Here is a 21,956-nt window from a genome sequence, read left to right as displayed (position 1 = left end):
CCAAGATCCACCAACAAGCATTCTAAAGAGTGTAGACGAACCAAATGGATGTTGTGGAGAAGCGCAACACGCAACTGCATAACTAAGGAAAGAGGGTGGGTGCGCTTAAGCAGGGGGGCAAGGGATGAACTGGGACGACGGAGAGGCACTGACAGTCGTAAAGAAATCTAACAGCTGGAAGAGAGGAAAAGAGGCACAACGCACAATCATGAAATTATAGAAAAAAAGTAAGCCAGCTGGAAGAGAGAAATTGTCACATCCATGAAACTATGGGTAAAAGGGTAAGCGCGTTAAATTTAAAATTAGCCGCTGAAGAACAGACAGCAGAGAAGGGATTGAGAGCCGACAAAAGAAATCAACGGCGGGAAGAGAGACAAACAAAGTCGACTTTCCAAATAACTTTTAAGATTAGATATGCTCCATCCGCCCGCCCGCCATTATTGAATAGCTTGGATGCAGCTTGCAATGTAATATTTATATAATTTATGCTCTACATTTCGTACATTTTCAAGTTGACAAGCGATTGCGACGTTTTTTTTGTCCATTAAACATTGGCGCTGCAAGGATTTGCACGAATCTAATTGCAAGTGGCCATCGTCAGATCCAATAGAGACACCACTCACTCTGGTCGATCTCATTAGCCCTCTATTAAATAAAGCTCAACCATCCACCAAAGTATTACAATAGACCGTTCTGATCTAGATTGAGTAGACTGAAGTAGATAGTAGTGAGAAATATTAGTGATGGGGTTCAAGCTTTATTTTGCATTGCTTTTTCTCTGCACTCTGCTGTTCCGCCTCGCCATTGCTGACGATGGAAAGGTGCGAACTCTTAATTTCTTCAAATTCCTTCTCTTTCCGCTGCAACCTTACTCAGTTTTAATGTCGCTAATTTCACTGATCTGCATGCAGGTGCACATTGTGTACATGGGGAGTTTACTCCACAATAATATAGAAGAGCTTGTAACCAGTCATTTGAAGGTTCTTTCGTCTGTTCTTGAAAGGTATGAAATGAAATATTCAATTTGAGAATTTGACAGGTATCGTTGTTACTTGATTTCATATATTTTATGTGTGGGGTATTTGAACCTTTACAGTCCGAGACACGCAGAGCAATCTCTGGTGCGTAGCTATATTTATGCCTTTAATGGATTCGCAGCAGTATTATCCAAAGAACAAGCGACTGCATTAGTTGGTATGTCTCGTTAACCAGTGTTGTTGTTAATGAGTAAGCCCCCATGTTGCTATTCTGATAAATTCCCACGATTTAGCAGGGAAAGCAGGAGTATTATCAGTGTTCCCTGATCCAGTGTTAAACCTTCATACAACACACTCATGGGACTACTTGGAAAAGAACTTGGCCATGCCAGCCTCTTCTTACAGAAAACCGAAATCTTCTGGCGCCGATGTCATCATGGGGTTTCTAGATACAGGTATAAGGCAATATTACGCATTTGAAACTCTATCTGATTTAGAGTTGGAGGGAGATATTTAAAATCTGTGTATTTTAGAATTAGTTAAAAGTAAGAGTCTAACTGTTCTATATAGATGGAGCTGTTTTTTTTGGCTTAATGTGTAAAAAATGTGAAAGGAATGTGTTGCAATTATAAATTTGATCTCTCAAAAGAATTTAGTGGCATTATAAGTTTGATTTTTTTTGGTAAGGTTAGGCATCTTCATTCCAAAAACAGCAAAATTACATACATCTAGAGTTCGGGTGGCTGGTGTGCCCGAAGGAAACGAGACCGCCACCTTTTGGCCTTAAAGCCTTACCAAAATTTAAAAATGTTTAATTCCTTCTTCCTATCATAACCATTGTTCTGCTTATTAAAAACGAGGCTAACTACATTAACAAAATACGGTGCCCACATATAGTGCAGATTCATCATAAAACAGTAGATAACCACTAATCTTCATCCGACAAATTAACTGGGCTAGGCTTAGAGTCGTTAGCGCCTGCCTTCAGCATCTTCTGCTCAATGGCCCATTTGAGCTCCAGCATCATTTGCTCCATGTCCTTTAGCAGGAGATGGTTTCTGGAGACCTGGACTTGGACAGCCGCAAGTTCTTTTAGGAGGATGTTCTTTATGGAGGCCGATTCTTCCATCAGTTGGCGTTTGAGGAGTTCTTCAGCTTCTTTGCGCTCTTCATCTTCCTCTTCGCGAACTGCCTCGTTGACCTCCATAGCCCTGCCGACCACATGCTTCATGATCCAATAGAATTGTAACGTTCTTTTGAATAGCGTGTTCCTGCCTCTTCTGGTGCCCGGGTCTGTGATGACTTCCCAGTCCTCACGGGGAATCTCTTGGTTCGCGCTTATTTCCCTCAGCTCAGGCTCCCATTCATGGATAAGAGAGCGGACCGCGGGAGAGATGCCAGTCATGTAGCCATCAATCAGGTGAAGGAGCTTGTCGAGGTCGGGCTTTCCGCCCCTTTTGTTCGGTTGACTACTCGTGCCAGCCTCCCTTTTCTTATCGGAGTTAGTCTTTCTTGGAGCCATCTTTCCTCTCGTCTGGTGCTTGGGAATAGAGGACACTTTCCGTCGTGCCACAGCGAAAAACCAATGGTCAGCGCGAGAGAAATGGAGCACGATCGGGATCTGTTCCATTGTAACGGCAGGCTCAGCATGAGTGGGCGCCCGAGACCATGGGGCATTTCCATTGTGGGCACGGCGGTTGAAGACCCACCACCATCTCACAGGAACTCGGAGAACCCCCCGAGAAGCAAGGCGGCGAAACCTGACCTTGGCCAGCAGAAGGGAGAAGCAGAAGAGGAGCCAACCACGGAAGTAGGCCAGAGAGAAGAAAAGACCAGGGGTACGAGGACCCTCCAGAATCGTGACGAAGCCCGGCGAAGCCCCCCACACAGCCTGACTCACAGAGCAGGACGTAGAACTAACATACATCAAAACATTCCTTACATGGGGATGGGAAAGGAGAAACCAGTAAGAGCCCGGGCCCTTAACTTCAGAGCAGCAGGGAGTCTGCACGCAAGACCAGAGCATATCCAGCCAGACCAAGAGAACATAGAAACAAACATGCATGTCAGAAGGACGAGGACTGTAGGAAACATACCGCCTTTTCTTGCTGAGGTCGAGGAGGAGGGCTAGTCGCAGAGGTGAGCAGGCGTCTTTCCGTTCTTTGTCATCGTTCTTACCAAACTGAATGAGATTGCCATCTGTTTCCTCAGGTTTATTAACTCGTTGCCATGTCGAAAGGGCCGCCACTTGGCTGGTTGAATTTCCGGCCTCCGCATGGCCGTTTGTTTTTCCGTCACGCATTCTGGCTTCCCCATCTCGGGAAGTGGCATGGCTTGTACTTTCCACTTTATGTTTCATTATTCCAACCTCTGTCCGGCTGCTCTTGCCATAGCCTTTCTTTACTCCTGGTGCCAGTAGTCGTCCTTCCCCTGTCCAATCTCCCGAATTCCGGAGCTGGCTCTAGATCATTCCTTGATGAAGTCTCAGCTCGCACGTCCCTTCTGTTTGTTCGGCCATTCCTATCATGCCCCGTCACCTGCCCAACATGTGCCTGCCTTTCTCCTCTGCCTTTTCCCACGGATGAGTTGTTCGATCCCTGCTGTTGGAGATTATCCCCGCCTCCGCTGCGTGCCACCTGATCCTGACCGTTCATCTCTTTCATGCCATTCCCACCTTCATCAACTCTTAGCAGTTGTTGGAGTTGGGCTTTTTCCTCCTGGTTCAGATGCGGCAGACCCACGCTGTCGATTTCTTTGCCCCGGTTCCGGCATCCCCAATTCGCAAGCCAATCTGTTGGTTTGTTACCTGCGCGCCTGGTGTGAGTCGGGAGGAGGTAGTCTATTTTGGGAAGGAGCTTCCCAATTTCGCCAACCAGCCAAGTGGTTCTCCAGCTTTTGCTTAGCCTTTCTGCTGGTATATGCTGCTAGAGCTTCCTAACCATGTCAATTACCAACTTCGAGTCCCCCTCGACTTGGAGGCGTTTGAGGTTGTCCCGAAGAGCTATTTCTAGGCCCCGTTTCAGGGCGTGCAGCGTGGCTTCATTATTCAAAGCTTCCCCACAGTCCATCGCAAAAGTTCTTAGTGTGTTACCCTCTGCGTCTCTTAAGACTCCTCCTTTGCCGGCCTCGCCTGGGTTGTGCTTTGCAGCGCCGTCGAAGTTTAATTTTATGAATCCTTGTGGGGGGTGTCTGTACTGGTTGCTTTCTGCCCCTATTTTGGCCAGTTCTTTTCGAGAACCCCCGCCGGTGACCATGCTCTGTCTGACCTCTAGTTTATTCAGGATTGATTCTTCCGAAGTCGTGACCTGCCAATCTTCGTCCCGCCAGCTTTCCGATAAGATTGTTTGCCGAATGTTTTTAATGAATTGCTCCCAGATAGCTGCGGGGGTTCGGGTTTGTGATTTGAAGATTGCCCCATTCCGAGCTTTCCAGATATTCCAGAGGAGGAATCCGGCGGAAATGAGCCAGGCGCGGTTAACCATCGAGTTCAGGTAAGGCTTTTTTGGCCAATTGACAATTGTGTTGACGATGCTTTGCTGGTTTCTGTGTTGGCGCTCAAACAAATTGCGGTGGTTTTCCCAAAGGGAGGAGCTGACGGAGCAACAGTTCATCAAATGTTCCATGGTTTCCCCTTGGGAGCAACAGAGGGCGCATCGGGATGGTCCTTGGCTTCCTCTCCGCAGAATCTGATCCCAAGTGAGCGCTCTACCGTGTAGAATGGTCCAAGTGAAAAAAGAGATTTTAGGCCAGTGTTTAATTCCCCACAGATTCTTCCATTGTTTTGTTTCCGGTTGATGATTTAGGTTGCTATGAAGGTGGTAGGCTTCTACTATGGTGAAATTTCCTTGAATGCGTTTGCCCCATCTGAGAATGTCAGACCCTGTTTTCTTTGCTATTTTCCGAGAAGCCATCTCTGTATAGTAGTCTTGCCATCTGTCGGTTTCTGGTGCTCCTTCCCAGTCCTCTTTAAATTTCCAATTTCGCTAGTATCTAGCCTCGTTGGGCTTCCAGAAGTTGCTGACAGTTGAGGCCCTGGCCTAGGCCGAAAAGGCAAGGATGTCATGGAGGTTGTCTTTTTGAATGAGACAATCTCGTTGCTGCCAAGATTCCTCCCAGAATCTGGCTTTGTCCCCTGCCCAAATCTCCCAGAAACAATGCTCCCTTATCAGGTCCTTGCTGCCTCTTGCCAGGTTCCAGATTGCAGAGCCTCTGGTCTCTGTCGTGCTTCTCAGTTTTTCTTCGATTTCCCCTGCCACGTCGTATTTTCTTTCCCACAGCACCTTCCACAGGTCAGGGCCACCCTGAAGCCACCTCCACCAGAGCTTCGCACCCATAACTTGGTTTAGGACGAAGGGGTCACGGAGTCCTAGACCGCCATCGTTAGGGAGTCGGCAAAGCCACTCCCATGAGATAAGGGCCCACTTTCTTGTTTTGCTGGTCCCCTACCAGAGGAAATTTTTGAACAGGGAGACTAGCTTTTGGCTTGCAGCCTTTGGTATCGCTTGGCACGAGAGCTGGTAATTTGGCATGGCCTGCAGAACAGCTTTCAATAAGGTTATCCGGCTTGGAGCATTCAACGAGCGGTGGGTCCAATTCTCCGTTTTATTTCAGATTTTCTTTATGAGTAGATTCCAGATGGCTGACCGGAATTGGTGCTCATGTAATATGATACCCAGGTATTTGGATGGAAATGATCCCCTGTTGAAGCCTAAATTACGAGCCATAAATCTTTGGACTGCCAAGGAGGTGTTAAAGAAAAACACTTCCGATTTATCTTTATTGATCTCCATCCCGGAGGCTTTGCTGAATTGAGATAGGGATTTGATAATTTTCTGGGCCTCCTTTAGAGTGGCTTGACCGTAAAGCATCACGTCATCTACAAATTGCTGGTGGGAGATCGGAATGTCTTCTTAGCAGATTCGGAGGCCTTTTATCTGTTCCTTGGAAACCTGAGCCTTAATCACTCTGCCTAGGTCTTCTGCGGCTAGGATGAAGAGGAAGGGAGACAGGGGGTCTCCCTGCCTTAGCCCACGGGAGGGAGTGAAAGCTTCAGAGGGGGAGCCATTTAGGAGAATTGACATGACAGGAGAGCTAACCATAGATAGGATCCATTTTATCCATCTTTTATCAAAACCATAGGCTTTTAGGATACCCGCCAGATAATTCCAGCTAAGCCGATCAAACGCCTTGGCGAGGTCGAGTTTGATTAGCATGCTGGGGGTGCGGGAGCTTTTCAGGGAATGGATCACTTCCTGGGCGACTATTATGCCATCTGTAATATGTCTTCCTTTCACAAAGCCAGTGTGCTCTGGGGCAATGAGATCCGGTAGGATCGGCTTGAGCCTGTTGACCATGATAGTTGCAAGGATTTTGTAGACAACGTTGCATAGAGAGATGGGCCTGAAACCCTGCGGTTCATTTGAGCAGCCAGACTTTGGAATTAATGCCAGGAAGGTAGCATTCAAACCTTGGTGCATGTGCTTGGAGCACCTGGATTCCTCCACAAGATCAAGCAGATCATTTCCCATGAAGCTCCAAGTTGCCTGATAAAATTCGATGGTGAAGCCATCGGGCCCCGGGGCCTTATTTTTAGCCATTTTATTTATTTTTTCCTCCAGTTCTTCCTTGGAGATTTCCCGGAGAAGGGCCAGGTTTTGGTCTCTAGTGACTTTCTTGGGAATATGGTGGCTGATTTTCTATGTCCTCGGCTCTGTTGATATTTGGTTTGGAGAGAATACCTTTGAAGTGCTCCACCAAGAGGTGCTCAATCTCATCCTGCTGGGTCACTCTGTTTCCATCCTTGTCTTTCAAGGAGAAGATTTTGTTATGATGGCGATGGTTTATCATGGCTTTGTGGAAGAATTTGGAGTTTTCGTCTCCTTCTTTGAGCCATTGGATTCGGGATTTCTGCTTCCACAGGATTTCCTCCTGTTTTCGCCTTTCCTGTAATTGGGTGATTACTCTACCTTCCTCCTTTGCCAGATCCTGACTTCGACCTTCCAAGATGATTTGTTGCTGGATTCTTTCCATTCTGGATTGGAGTTTGCCCTGCTCCTGTTGGATATTGCCAAATTCTTCCTTGTTCCACTTTTTGATTTTGCTTTTAATTTCTTTGAGCCTTAGCTGAAATGAGTGCATTTTGTTGCGGCCCTCCTTTCCACTTTTGCTACCCTGCGACCAGCTCTTACTTTGTCTAGGAAGTCAGGGGCTCTGAGCCAAAAGGACTCGAACCTGAAGGGTCTCTTTTTGTTCTGATTATTTAGGGCTATTTCCAACTTTATTGGCCAGTGGTCCGACCCTGTTGAGGGTAGGATAGAGGCTTCATAAAAGATATCCAGCCTGATTATATGCTCTGAGATGAGGAATTTGTCCAGTCTTGAAGCAATCTGTTTGGACCTGCCTCTTCTGTTATTCCATGTAAATTTCCCATTTATGGTTGGGATATCAACCACTCTTAATTTTGTCTGCAGTTCTTTGAATCTTTCCATTTCTGGGTCTTCCCTGCTTATTCCACCTTTTTTCTCTTCTCGAGAAGCGATTAAGTTGAAGTCTCCAGCCAGGATCCATCTCTGCTCCTGGTGCAAACTTCGAAGCTTAGTCAGCTGATTGTGGAACAGGTCTCTGTCTGCTTGGGTGTGGGGACCATATACAGCCGAGATCACCACCCATTCACTTTGTCCTATTAGTCTGAATCTCCTAGCGAGGATTCTTGGCATTCCTATCCACCAGTCGGCGAGGACTTCAGCTGGGTTCCAGAGAATGGCTATCCCTCCTGCACTTCCTTTGGGATCTATAGTGACATGTTCGTATCTTGGTTTTATTTTATTGAGGATTTCATCCATTTTCTGACCTGGGATTTTGGTTTCTTGGAGAAGCATAATCTGAGGTTTGTCTTTTTTGAGTCGTGCTGCCAGATGTCTTTGTTTACCTTTTCTATTTAAGCCTCTGATATTCCATGATGTCAAAATCATTGGTTAACTTGGGAGAGGGTTTGGAACACCACTGATAGCGGAACTACTTTTCCAGTATTGACTAACGTTTCTCCCATGAGTTGTATGGAGTCCTTAATGTTTCTTCTTCCTCTCTTTTTTCCCCCCCTTTATTTTGTCCATTCTGCTCAGGTCTGCTTTCCTTTTGAGTCTCTTGGTTTTCTGTTGTTGAGGCTTTTCCTTTTTCTAATTTGGTTTTGTATTGCTGAAAGGTTTCAGTATACAGCTTCTTTTGTTCTTCAGGAATAAACCTCTCGTCCAGGTTCTTCCATTCGTGCAACAAGTTTTCCAACACTTCCTCTTCTTGGCTTAGGTCTTCCCTACTGGACTCCTGGTCTGTCTCCTTCTGATCAGCTTGTTCGTCTGTTTCCTTATCCTGTTCCGGTGTCTCACTCAGGGCTTTTCTTTTGGCTAGGTTCCTTTCACTGTTTTCACTGTAGTCTGAGCCTTTATCCTCCTTATTTTCCATGAGCTGATCTTCCTCATCCTCCTCTACCTGCAATATAGCGAAACTGTTTGGTTTTACTGCGTCGGGTTGTTTGCCTTTCCTATCTTTCTGGGGGGGTTCCTTTTTGGCTTTCCTTTTATTTCTCACCTCTTGGAAGTCATCCTGGTCCAGCTCCCTCTTTTTTTTTTGGGGCTCTCTGTTTTCTTCTTCCTCCCTAGTTATTGGGCATTGTTTTGCTAGATGGTCGTGGGTATGGCACCTACGACACCTAAATGGGATGTGTTCATAGTCTATGTTCTGCTGCCAAACGTCTTCATGGTATTCAAGCTCTATAGTGTTAGGAATGGGGTTTGCTAGGTTCATGTAGACACAGATCCTGGCATACGAGGTGTATCTGCCATTCTTTGTAGTTTCTGCTATTTTCACGAAGCTTCCTATAGAGTTGCCTATTCCTTCCAGGATATCTTGGTCCCAGAAGTCTATGGGGAGCCCAAATAAGCGGACCGAGACAGGAGCAGCTAGAAAGGTTTCTTTGTCAGGGTTATAGCAATCTGCCCAGAAGCGCATGAACAGACTAGCATTATTATAAAAATACGGGCCATTATCAAATACCTTTTCTCTATCTTTCAGGTTAAAGAAGATTACCATAAAGAAGCCTTTCGCTCCCAGCTTGAGCTCGATGTGGCCTTGCGGCTGCCATTTCTGCTGTATCCACTTGGTGAGGTCTCTTTCCGACGGCCAGACTTCGACAAACTTGCAGATAAGGGCATGGTCCCTCATGTAACTTCGGTACTTTTCGAGCTTGTTCGCTGGGATCACATATTTGGGTTTTTCTGTTGTGCATGATAGGCACTTTCCTCTGTGGCCTGATTGCCAGGCCGCTCCTAGCACCGGGCCTGTGTTCTTCCGTTCCTCTGACTCCTGGCTACTCTGTCTGTCTCCTGCAGCCGTGTCTCGGTAGGAGGGGATCTCTCCCCTCCTGACATTTTCTGTCATGCCTTTGTTGCTTTGGCCGCTGTCAATTGTTGCTGGACTAGTCTGTGTCAGTGTTCCACACTTCACGACTGCCTTAGCTTTTCACCGCCTTTCCGCCATGAGGGTTTGAGTTGCAGAGCGCTAATTCCCTCGTAAGCAAAAGAGTTTTCGGAGATGGATTCCATTAACTTAGGGTTCACATTATATGTTTGATTTATGATAATTTGATCTCTGAAAAGAATTGAGTGGCATTATGAGTTTGAATTTGTTGCAATTATAAATTTGGTTTATGAAAAGAATTTATTGGCATTATAAGTTTGACTTAGGAATTTAATGTAAATAAAGATTGAATCCATTGAAAAATTAAGTTTAAACAAACTAAATTCGCAATATTACAACAAAAAAATTTCACTGAATTTCGAACAAAATTGTTTCACTGAATTTCAATGAAAAACTCCACAACAAAGTCAATAAAAACATTTATATATAAAAAATATTATTATTTTAAATTTATATATTATGTACATATTTATTTATAGAAAAATTATTATTTTATCTTTATATAAAAATAGTTTATATCAATATAGTTATCTTTATATTCTTTATATGATATCAATGAGGAATGAAATTTCTACATAGGTTAAAAAGTACTCTGTTTATATTAATGGTTTTTATTTGTTTTTTAAACAATCCATATAACTTGTTGGAAAATAATCTTTCATCTGAAGGCATTTGGCCGGAAGCAGCCAGCTTCAGTGACAAGGGCATGGGCCCTGTTCCTTCGCGGTGGAAGGGAGCATGCGTTAAGGGAGAAGGTTTCAACGTTTCCAACTGCAACAGGTGATCCATGCAACTGAAATAAGTTCGTTGCTTCTATTCTTGTGTGGCTTACAGCTAAAATAATATTGTTGTCTTAGCAGGAAAATAATTGGGGCAAGATATTACTCAGGTGGAGAGGACAATGATTTGGTGACAAGTATTAAACCGAAATCAATATTTCCACAAACAAGGACTGCAAGAGATTATTTGGGCCATGGCACGTTTACAGCTTCCACTGCAGCTGGCAGCTTTGTGGATAATGCAAACTATAATGGTCTCGCTAAGGGAACAGCCAGAGGTGGACCGGCCAGTTCCTCTACCAGAATTGCCATGTATAGGGTTTGTGGGCTGGACTATGGGTGTCCTGGTGTGCAGACTTTAGCTGCCTTTGACGATGCAGTTAAAGATGGAGTGGATATTGTATCCATCTCAATTGGAAGTCGCTCCAGTAATCAGGCCGATTTTGTGAACGATCCAATTGCCATAGGAGCATTTCATGCTACTCAGAAAGGAATTCTGGTTGTATCCTCTGCAGGAAACGAGAGACCGGATTCCCAAACAGTGGTTAATGCTGCACCGTGGATTATTACAGTGGGAGCGACCTCAATCGACCGGGATTTCCAGTCAAACATTGTATTAGGCAACGGTAACATTATTCAGATGAGAACAAGGTGTTAGGCAATAGTATAATGTTTTTTCACTTTACACAACAATTAATAATTTCATTTCTTCACAACAATTAATAATTTCATTTCTGCCCTTCAAGAGCATGCCTGTTCCTAATAGTATTAAAGACTATTTTATAAAGAAGTCGACTAAAGGGGCAATAAAATGCAGTTTCGTCACTCTCGAATTAGCATAACAATTCTGATGATCAAACAGATGTGGATTAGTTCTATAAACAAACCTGTTGTAAAATGCATATACATTTTTCGTGATTTGTAGATCCAGTATTTTGGGATTTGGCTGTAAAAATTTGTACTGTGCATTTAGGGTAAGGGCATCACATTTTCGAATCTCAGCCAATCGGCCGTGCACCCGCTTGTGTACGGAGGAAGCATACCTGTCGAGTCCTGTGACCGAGGACCCTTTGACCCAGTAGCAGCAAGGTAAATTGAAGTACACAATGTAGGAATTTTATAATTATATTTTTCATGAAGAGGGGAAATTCAAAGGAAGGTATTGTGCAGCAATTGTGTTCTAGGTTGCTTAGATGGAAACAAAACGAAAGGAAAGATTGTAGTCTGTATTGCAAATGAGACAGCTACGTCGACGGGATTAATGGTACTAGAAATCGAGGACTTCACTGGAGCCGTAGGCGTGATTGTCGTGGACGACTTACAGCTATCTGAAGCATATGAGTACGGTACCTTTGCAGGGACTGCAATAAATAAATCGTTTGCAACAGAGATAGTTTCTTACATAAACTCAACCAGGTGCGTTCGCCTACAATTCCTGCTCTTTTCACATGTTTATATCGATTCATTTCGCTCATCCAATTACAGTGTGGCTGTTTATTATAATCTTCCAAGCCTTGTCATTATAGAAATCCTGTTGCAACAATTACTCCATCAACGGTGGTTGCAAATGAGAAGCCGGCTCCTGTTGTTGCATCTTTTTCATCAAGAGGTCCTGGAGCGCTGACCCAGAACATTCTCAAGGTAAGTGGTGGCCAATTAACTTTCAGAAGCTAATTATGAGAGATCATCACAACCTGAATCCTTCAATTGATATTTGCAGCCGGACATCAGCGCACCAGGTCTGAACATCATTGCTGCATGGGATCCTCCCAATACGTTTATAGACACAGTTCTTTCAGAGACGATGTCTACCGCATTTAACATGATGTCTGGAACATCCGCAGCAGTTCCTCATGTTAGCGGAGCTGCTGCATTTTTAAAATCTATGAATCCTACTTGGAGCCCCTCTGTTATCAGATCAGCCCTGATGACAACAGGTACTTATGATCAGGTTTTATTCTTGAAATGCATAATGCCTTAAACCAACTTTTTTCGAGTACTTATGGCCATCCTTGAAGAAGTACTTATGGCCATCCTTGAAGTCAAGTATTGAATTAGTTCAACTAGTGATTGTAGTCAATGTTAATGGTAATGGATATTTAATTATTTCAATGTCAGCGTATATATGTATATATGTCACAAAAAATCTGGTTTCACAACTGCCTCTCTTTCTAACATCCGCACTCTAATATAACTGGCAGCCATTGTAAGGAACAATATGGGAGAATTATTGACTAATGCATCAGATATCGCTGGGACGCCTTTTGATTTTGGAGCGGGAGTAGTAAATCCAATTGGAGCTCTGCAACCAGGACTTGTATATGAAACATCAACCGATGATTACTTCCACTTTCTTTGTAATTACGGTCTGGACACTGAGAATATCAAGCTCATCGCTGCAAATAAAACCTATAGGTGTCCGTCCAGTGCAAAGGTGGATCTGATCAGTAACATGAACTATCCAAGTATAGCCATTTCCAAGTTAAATGTTGTGAATGGGAGCACAATTGTAAGCAGAAGCGTCACAAACATCAGTCCTGATCTCGCACCCACTTACAAGGTTACCATCGGTGCACCTCCGGGTCTGAGTGTGAAGGTCTCTCCAGAAATTCTTCAATTCTCTCAAACTTCCAAGAAGCTATCTTTCGACGTAGTTTTTACACCAACCAAGGTTGCCACCAAAGGATATGTTTTCGGTTCGCTCGTTTGGAGCGATGGAAAGCATAACGTTCGTACTCCTTTTGCAGTGAATCTGGTGTGACCAAACTTATAGATGGTCAAGTAATAAAACAAACGAAACCAACAGGGCTGCATATTGCTTGCATAGACCATAAAGTGATAAACAAGCGAAACTTGCTTTTTGTAAACCTGTTTTTTGTTAGATATAATTATCTCTCGCAATTTCTTGCACAGTCATCAATATAATGGTAAAGAGGGAAAAAATGAGTTTCTAAATTTGTTTTTTTGTTAGATATAATTATCTCTGGTGATTTCTTGCACAGTCATCAATATAATGGAAAAGTGGGAAAAAATGAGTTTCCAAATTTGGAACACATAAACAGTTTACCAAAATTTTGAAATTTTATCAATCAATTTTTTTAATATTTTATGAAATAAATACATTTATTTTATAAATGTCGCAGTGATGAGATTATTGCAAATTGATTCTAAACACCAAAAACTCCAAAAGCCAATTACAATAAACCAACCTACTTCCAAAAACACATAACTAAGAAAATATTGTTTCCCAAATCATAGGAACTCAGATAAGTATTCAACATATAAGATAACTATTCAAGGGGTCTTGAAGTTTAAGGGCAAGAATCCTTTAAAAGGTCTACCCTAACTCATAAAAGCATCCCCACAAAATTCTCAATTTGGAAGGACTACTTTCTACATTATTTCACCCTCAAAATTACCAAAACATTATTCACGTGGTATTGTATCAAAATAAAAGTTTAATAAATATTTATTGTTGTAAGTATGGTGAGGAAACACCCCTCGTTGTGATAGAGGGAGTTATATACCTCAGAATAGGGGGTCTGGGTCATCGCCAAAGCTAAGGGATTCTTTCTCAACGCAAAGAGGGATACTTCTACAAAGGCCCTGAGAGGTAGCAATGCCCACATCCTCGGCTTTCCAAAACATTGGGAATATCATATCTATTTGGAGGTTATATGATTCCCCGTCCGTTCATAACCAAAACCCCATCCAAGATGGGGTGCGGCTATTCTGTCATTAAAATAAAAACATGTTGATGGAGATTTTTATTTATATATTATTATAATTGTATTTGTTGATATATATTAAAGTTATTTTCATAAATTTATTGGTTTATAAAATATGGAAAATATCAACTACATTTATTAATGTAGTTGTGTTAGTTTACCCACAGATGTATGTGGAGTTAATTCATTAATCATGGTTGAAAAGGGTTGACTAAGGATTGACGTGGTCAACCATTAACTGTATTATTATTACATTGATTTAACAATGTTACATTGATATTGACTTGCCATTATCAACTATGGTTAACAATGATTAATGTTACATTAATCTTAATGTTAATGTTACATTGGTTGATAATGGCTTAACATTGTTGACCATGGTTGAAACCCATGAGGCATAGACCAGTTGCCTTGCATGGGGTTTAATCCCCACGAGGGCATGGGGAAGGGCTAGGATTGGAAGCTAGTGCTTTGGGGGAATTAAACTTCCCAAGGGGCATCTAGGCTCGACCGAGCCTTGCAAAATCCTAGTGATAAGCATCTCATCATGGGTGGATTGGTATTCTTCCAACTAATAAGCAAGCTGACCCCGGCCTAGGCTTAGCCTAATTTAAAAAAATACATACTGACCATGGTTGATATTACATTAATCTTAATGCTAATGTTGATATTACATTAATGGTTGAAGTGAGATGATGGGGTTGACCTTAGTTGACCATGATTACCAATAATTACCATGGTTGATGTTAGTTGAGCATGATTAAACCAAGGATTAAGGGGAAGATTATGGTTGACCAAGGCTAGAAAATGTTGACAACTGACGTGTGTGGAGTGGATTCATTAACCATGGTTGACCATGGCTGTAGAGGGATGATTAGGTTGGCTATGGTTGAAGATAGTTGACAAGGTTGATCAATGTTGAAGAGGGTTGACTAAGATTGACTGAATTTGGCCAAGGTCAACCATTGATATAACAATGTATTATTGTTACATCAATCTAATGATGTTACATTACTATTGACCATTTTTACATTCAAAGGGATCATGCGGTCTTACTTATTTTATCTAGTTGGCTTTATGATACCTTAATGATTTCCTTCCAGTAATTGGTAATCAAAGAGATAAGTGAGTCTCCATGACATAACTCTTACTTGGTGAGTCTTTACCAAGGCTCTTCATAGCTCCACTCGGCTACCAAATTTAGCTTTGTTGTTAGGAGTTCACTTTGTTCATCCAACCTTTCTAGTTCACTTCCATCATCCCCCATGATCCCCCATAAGGTAACATCCCTCACATTTGGTTATTCATGAAAGTGGTAAGAGGTGGTAGTAATCCCCAAGGCTAAATGACCTTCATCAGGCCTCGCCCTTGGGAGCCTCATGTTTAATGAGTCTCTTTCTATCCTTTAGTCGAGTACCTTTTAATGGTTGAATATAGCTTCAAATGATCATGGTTTCCTAGGGAACAATGAAGGCTTAATCAATTGTCAACAACAACCCTCTCATGAGGTCTAAGAGGGCATTCCATTTGGTTGAGGAAGGAATGCATGACAAGAAGGCAATCCATACAACCCGCTAATCTAATGAGGAAAGGTCTAGGGTGTATTCTTACAAGAAATATTATACAAGACTATAACAGGTGTGTTGGTGCATGTAGGTGGGTTTTCAGGTTCTAGATTGGAAGTTGGTTCTAGTCCCACATGTGAGGACTCAACCTGAGGTCTTCTAACTAAAACTAATTTTATCCTCTAATTTCACAACAAGGAAAATTACATGTTTATAACACAAAAATTATTTGATAATATCATATAAATAAATTTTCATTTATAACATATCAAACATTTTAATCATTTTAATCATAGAAATTTGAATAAATAAAATAACAAATGGAAGAATACATGATCTGGTGGCTCGGTTGAGGTGTTCCTGCTCAGGTTGCCCAACTAAATTTGCCACCCTACCAACTAGAATATATATTTTTTTATACGTAACATTTCACTTGAATGGAATTATGTCCTTATTATGCTAGGCTCCCTCACTTATTATATATATAAGGGAGGATAGAGTTGTATATTTTGTCATCATTGTATTGCCTTGGAGAATCCTTGTACAAAGAAATACATTAGGGTGCATGAGAAAACCCTAGAATAAAAAGGATATGTCTTCTATGTTTCATGGAGAGTTTTTTTTTTTTCTTGTGAATTTTAGGTTTTCTTGTGTGATTCTAGAGTTTATGTTATGCATGTAGACCCTAGAGAAGAACATGGAGTTGGTGTTATTCATGATGATGATTATGAAGGATCTTGTTGTACTACTAGATTTTATAACCTAGTAGAAGACATGGTCATTGGAGATAACACCATGAATAATTTTAAAACCTTATTCTTATAGGATGTGAGGCTACAGAAATATCATGATGACAAGAAATTGATGGGTCTTGAGCATGTTGTGATGTCTTTGTTAAAAGACAAGTTGATTATTACATCTTTCATGACGTTCCATGGAGGTGGTGTTGTTTATGTTAATGTAAGATTTGAAGACCAAATATTTGAGTACACAAACCATATGATGGACAAGCATATGTGGAGACGAGGACTAGACTTGTTTTTCCATGCACATGTGTGATACAACATGTGTAGGGTTTGTAAACCCTAACGAAGAAAACAATGGTAGTGTGAAGAGCATATGTGATAAAATCTCGTTGATGCCAAGGGAGTAATTGTTGGTGTTGATACTAGCTTCTTTTGGATCTTTAATGGTGGCTATGACTTTTCAAGATTTTACCTTGCTAGGGTTTGAAGAGGCGGATATTGTATCAATTTTATAGTAAATTTGTTCACATGTATTTCATTTCTTCTATATATGTATAAAGTATCTTACTATCCAAAATGGCCTGATTCCAAATTTCAATTTTCTTCTTGCATTGTCTTTATGATTAAGTAATTTTCAAGATTTATCATTCACATTTATTTGATATAACAAAGGTTGAAATTATTAAGTTATTTAGTATAGGACTCAAAGATAGAAATATATTTCTATTATGTAAATTATTGTAATAACGCGATTTTTAGAATTGTTATATGATTGAAGTGTTCCCTAATATGATAAAAATTGTAATTTGTTTGGGTCATTAACTACATGTATTACGAGGATTAACTTAGTTTACATATCTTTAAACGCTCATTCCAAACTCCTTCAACAATACAACATGTCAGAGTGCTTGTTTCAAATATGCATATTCAACCTAGCAATCTAACACTTCAACATCAAATAAAAAAACACTCCACTTCAAAGAATATATACCATGAAATACACACACACACACCCAAAATTGTCTCAAACGTGCATTTTTAACATGTCACAATCTACCCAATATACAAAATGACATCTCATGCTTAAAAATGGATGTATGGAATATGGTGATGTAATGACTCCCACACACAAACACATATATATAGCATTACTATTTTCTAATGAAAATTATACCGTCTTCTCCTAATTTTTTTAATACCACTTTCTTGAATTATTAGAAAGTTTTTTGGTAGCATTATAACATTGTTTTTTCTTTGTTGATGAATAGACATCTTATCACATTGTGAAATCTATATAATTCAAGAGAATAGCTTTTACAATCACTTGGTAACATTATAATCCTTTCAACTAAAAGGTTCTATGCACCAAAATACAACCTCTTGTTTTGATAATGAAAACATTAACCACTTGGTTCTAGTGAACTATACCTCAAATAGGAAATACTAAATGTATACACACATCATCATTATCTCTCGATTAAAAAGGTTATGGGTTTCACTTAATGGTAACATTCTAATCCTTTTAACTAAAAAGTTCTATTCACCAAAATACAACCTCTTTTTTTGATAATGAAAGCATTAACCACTTAGTTCTAATGAGCTCTACCTTAAAGAGGAAATACTAAATTCTCATGAGCTATACCTTAAATAGGAAATACTAAATGTATACCAACATCACCATTATCTATACTAAATGTATAGACACATCACCATTATCTCTTGATTAAAATGGTTATGGGTTTATTAACTCTTTCATGTTTAATGACTAAACCATTAACTATCGGGATTATTATTATAGCCTTGAAATATATTTTTATTTATTTGTATGTGCATATAGAATATATATAAACATCATAATTTGATATACATTAAAACTTGTTACGTCTTAATATCGATTATGTTATGTGCATAAATTTTTTGATATGTATACACCGCTTGGGTATCGGTTTGATACAACGATTGGTATCTCTTAAAACTTTTACAGAGCCCAACTCCTTTGCATTGCGATGTTAAATTGATTACCGTAAGGCTTGATTTTTCGGGATGTTTATGGAGTGTTCCATGATATACATGGCCATTACCAAAGAGCTCCACATTAATGTACGTTGAATTATCAACCTTATCGATGGTTAGCCTCAGTCCTTGTCCAATCAACAGTATAAGATCATTCCAAGGTTTAATGTACCCTAATGACTACCTTACCGCTCTTTCACACAATCATTTTATTGAGGTAATTTCACCGAAGAATCCACTCCGCGGCTAGGGTTTCACAATTAGGATTTACCTTGGCGTTTTCTACATATGTTACTTTGTGTTGACCTTTTGTGTGTCAAGTAGATGATGGAATTACTCCACGTTTTCTCTCTTGTCGGCAAGGTGAATAAAAAAGTTACGCAGTCCTTTCTGGGGAAAATTAATTTCCTTCACAAGTTCATTTTCGATTATGCTCAGATTGTTAAATCAATACAGGAGATGATAAAGAACGATGTAGTATACATATGGGATAGAAGGGAAAAGGACGTGTTTTCCCATATCAAACAAGATATCGCACAAGCACTTACATTATAAACCCAGACTTCAGTACATATTTTTTTCTCTACACCTTTGCTTCTGACACTTCTCTTGTCATTGTGCTCACACAAAAGGATGACCAAAATAGTGAGTGGCCTATATATTTCATGAGTGCTAGTCTCCAAGGACCTTAACTCAATTATCCCACCCTTGAAAAACAATATTATGCAGTATACAAGGTTGTGAAGCATTTTCAGCCCTATCTTCTAAAAAATCATTGTATTATCTTTGTTCCCCACCCAGTAGTCAAATCACTGTTTGTACAACAATAGTTGGGTGAGAGGAGAGTGAAATGGATGATTGGTCTATAGGAATATGACTTAGAATTCAAACCAGTTCACACAATCAAGGGCCACGGTCTATGTCAACTAACATCAAAAGAAGTGGACGCAAAGGAAGAAGAAGATCTCTCAGGTTGGGAGCAAGAAATCAAAATATACAATGTCAAGAGATCTTCCTCCACCACTGTCATGAACTCTTGGTACACGGATGTGCACCAATACCTTGGGAACAACAATGATCCCTCCCATCTATCCACATGGAAAAACATGGCACTCAGACTCAAAGCATTATCTTACCAACTGGTGCATTTGGTGCTTTTTAGAAAGCACCATAATGGAGTATTTCTCAGGTGCTTAGAAGCAAACAATGTAAACTTTGAAACGAGAACTATAAACTCAAAACGAGAACTCTGGCCCAAAAACCCCAAAAAAACCACAAAAACAGTGCTCAAAACGAAAAGTGTGTATACTGGAACGATGTTTTTTTTTTTAGGTGTCAATTTTGCGGTTGTTTTAAAAATGGCAGCGACTACGAAATTTTCTACGAAATTTTCCTGCAAAATATAGCTTTAGAAAAAAAGTGTTGATACTGGAATAATGATTTTTTTTTAGGGTCAATTTTCATACTTTTTAAACAATGCTAATAAAACCAATTTTTTATGTCTCAAACAAAGTTAACTTTTAAGGAAAAACACATTAATGTTTCTGGTAGAATATCATTTTTCTTTCTTAAGTATAAATTTAACATGTTTTCAACCACAAAACTAAAAAAACATGACATTATGAACAAATTATTTCACTGAATGAATTCAAAAGTCTTTATTTGTACACTGAATAAAAGAGACATTATATCTCTAATTTGATATTCCATTGTAGATATTTAAACAATAAGATTTATCATACTTAAGACATAATCCAACAACATAAAAATGCTTCATAACTTCTCATTTAACAAAATATGGAAAACATCCATTTTATTTGAAGATACGATGCATACATCAGTTATATAAACTGTCTTAAACAATTATTCAAAATCACTCATATTTTCTTGCACACCATCAGAATTCACATCTTCAGATGAGTGACTGGATGCTGACGAAGATGTTCCATATTCTTCTCTGTCATCAACTAGTGCCCCATCTGAGTCCACATGCATGCCCAAGATTCCAGGTTTCAAAAGTCTTCTAGATCTACGACTGGTTTCAGCAGAGTCCCATGTCAACACTGTTCCTTCTGGTAACAACCTTTTCAGAATCTCTGTCGTCTTGAAGCGAAGAGTTCCTCTCTTTGTTAAATTGAAGTCATAAACAAGTATGTCAACATCCTTCAATTGTAATATGTCTGTGCGGCGGCGATTTATATTTGTACCCTTTCTTTTTCTTTTTCCACCATTTTTTTTGTCAACTACCATCTCTGGCTTATACACACCATTGAATGGGTGTGTATTTGTGGCATACCAATGTACTTCAACACCTGTAACATCCTCATTTTCTGTAAAGACCTTTAAAACTTTAGCAACCCAAAATGGATAGCCATTAGGATCTCCATCTGCTAGCACTGCAATCATGCAACCCTCCTTAATATCCTGTACTGAACCCCTATAAAGGTCTTCCATGGCTTCACGTTGTGCACGAGATCTTCTGGAACCTATATACATCTCTCTTTCCTCTGCCTGTGAAGAATTAATAATACCCTGAGATTGTTGTTGTTCAACAATGTTTACTTCCTCATGTTCATTCGACACATTTTGTGGCCAAATAAATGGATTTTTCAAAGGTATATCTTCATTTATTGTTGTCGAAATGAGATAACTTTGATTATTGAAAAACGACTCCCACCAAACTAAATCAGCAATGTCAAAGTACTCATATGTATATCTAATACATTTTTTAATTTCTTCCAGGCAATCAGAATAATTTATAGCCCTGTTCTGTCTACGTGCATTCTGAACTTCACCAACTGATTGTAATGACAATATTTTTGATGCAAATATTGGATGATCTGGAATGAACTTCAAAAATTGCAATCCTGATGACGGTGCCCACTCTGTAGTAGTTGAATACTTCTTGCCCCATATTAGTGTTTTCCCATCAATTTTTTTGATACGAAATTGATGTTGGAAGCTAACGTCATTAAGTTGTTCAATGCATTTCCCCTCACCATATGATCCCAGAATAAACCTTCGCATGTCAACAGTTTCTTCCAACACTTTAAAAGCAGGCTCTGGCATGTATGATTTCTTAATACATTCAATTAGTGATGGCAAGCTCCCAACTTCCTTCCTCCTCAATGGGAATGAAAAACGACTGAACATCTGATCAATATGGTCATGAGTGTGCCCAACAGGAAGGAAACCAACCTTTACCTTTTGAAAAATTCTCAATTCAACAAGCATGTTCAGATACCCAAAAACAATCTGATTTTTGTTTTCACGGCAAGTGTTGTCCAATTGTAGATACAAAACTTCAGGAAGATTACCAGACCAATGAGAAATGACATCATGAATTATGGTTATGGTCAGATTTGCATCATTATGAATATTTGGAGCTGTGAAGTACACCCTTGGCAACATTTTCCCATTGAAGACCATACAACCGACCAAGTGAAACTGAATAAAATTTTCCTCTTGTAGATTTTTGGGTGTGCGAACAAAATGTGGTAAAAGTGTTTTCTTCTGGTCCATACCATCAATTATCAAACCCAAATATTTATTTGGATTATCATAACACTTCTTTCGATGCTTGTACAACTTCTTCCTTTCATTTGTTTGTTGTTCGCGATGCTCCTGAAGTTCTTTGACAATTAAATCTACACAACATAAAAGAAATTCATTAAGA

General features: G+C 40.2%; 1 protein-coding gene across 1 annotated transcript; it reads left to right on the top strand.

Moving 5' to 3' along the window:
* Window positions 1-681: 681 nt before the first annotated feature.
* LOC149221134 (CO(2)-response secreted protease-like) lies at window positions 682-13,160 on the top strand. Its single transcript, XM_089385008.1, has 11 exons — window positions 682-821; window positions 912-1,003; window positions 1,097-1,194; window positions 1,274-1,432; window positions 10,118-10,229; window positions 10,310-10,868; window positions 11,202-11,317; window positions 11,399-11,644; window positions 11,755-11,869; window positions 11,949-12,165; window positions 12,430-13,160. Exons 1-11 carry the CDS (start codon window positions 744-746, stop codon window positions 12,987-12,989), a joined length of 2,352 nt encoding a protein of 783 aa, XP_089241134.1. The 5' UTR covers window positions 682-743; the 3' UTR covers window positions 12,990-13,160.
* The last annotated feature ends 8,796 nt before the right edge of the window (window positions 13,161-21,956 follow it).

This window comes from Pinus tabuliformis, chromosome Q, assembly GCF_031772625.1.
Source record: "Pinus tabuliformis cultivar Carrire ecotype Pingquan chromosome Q, CPIR1, whole genome shotgun sequence".
Lineage (NCBI taxonomy): Eukaryota > Viridiplantae > Streptophyta > Pinopsida > Pinales > Pinaceae > Pinus > Pinus tabuliformis.
Note: the sequence above shows the minus strand (reverse complement) of the source record. Positions and strands in the feature narration are given on the sequence as shown.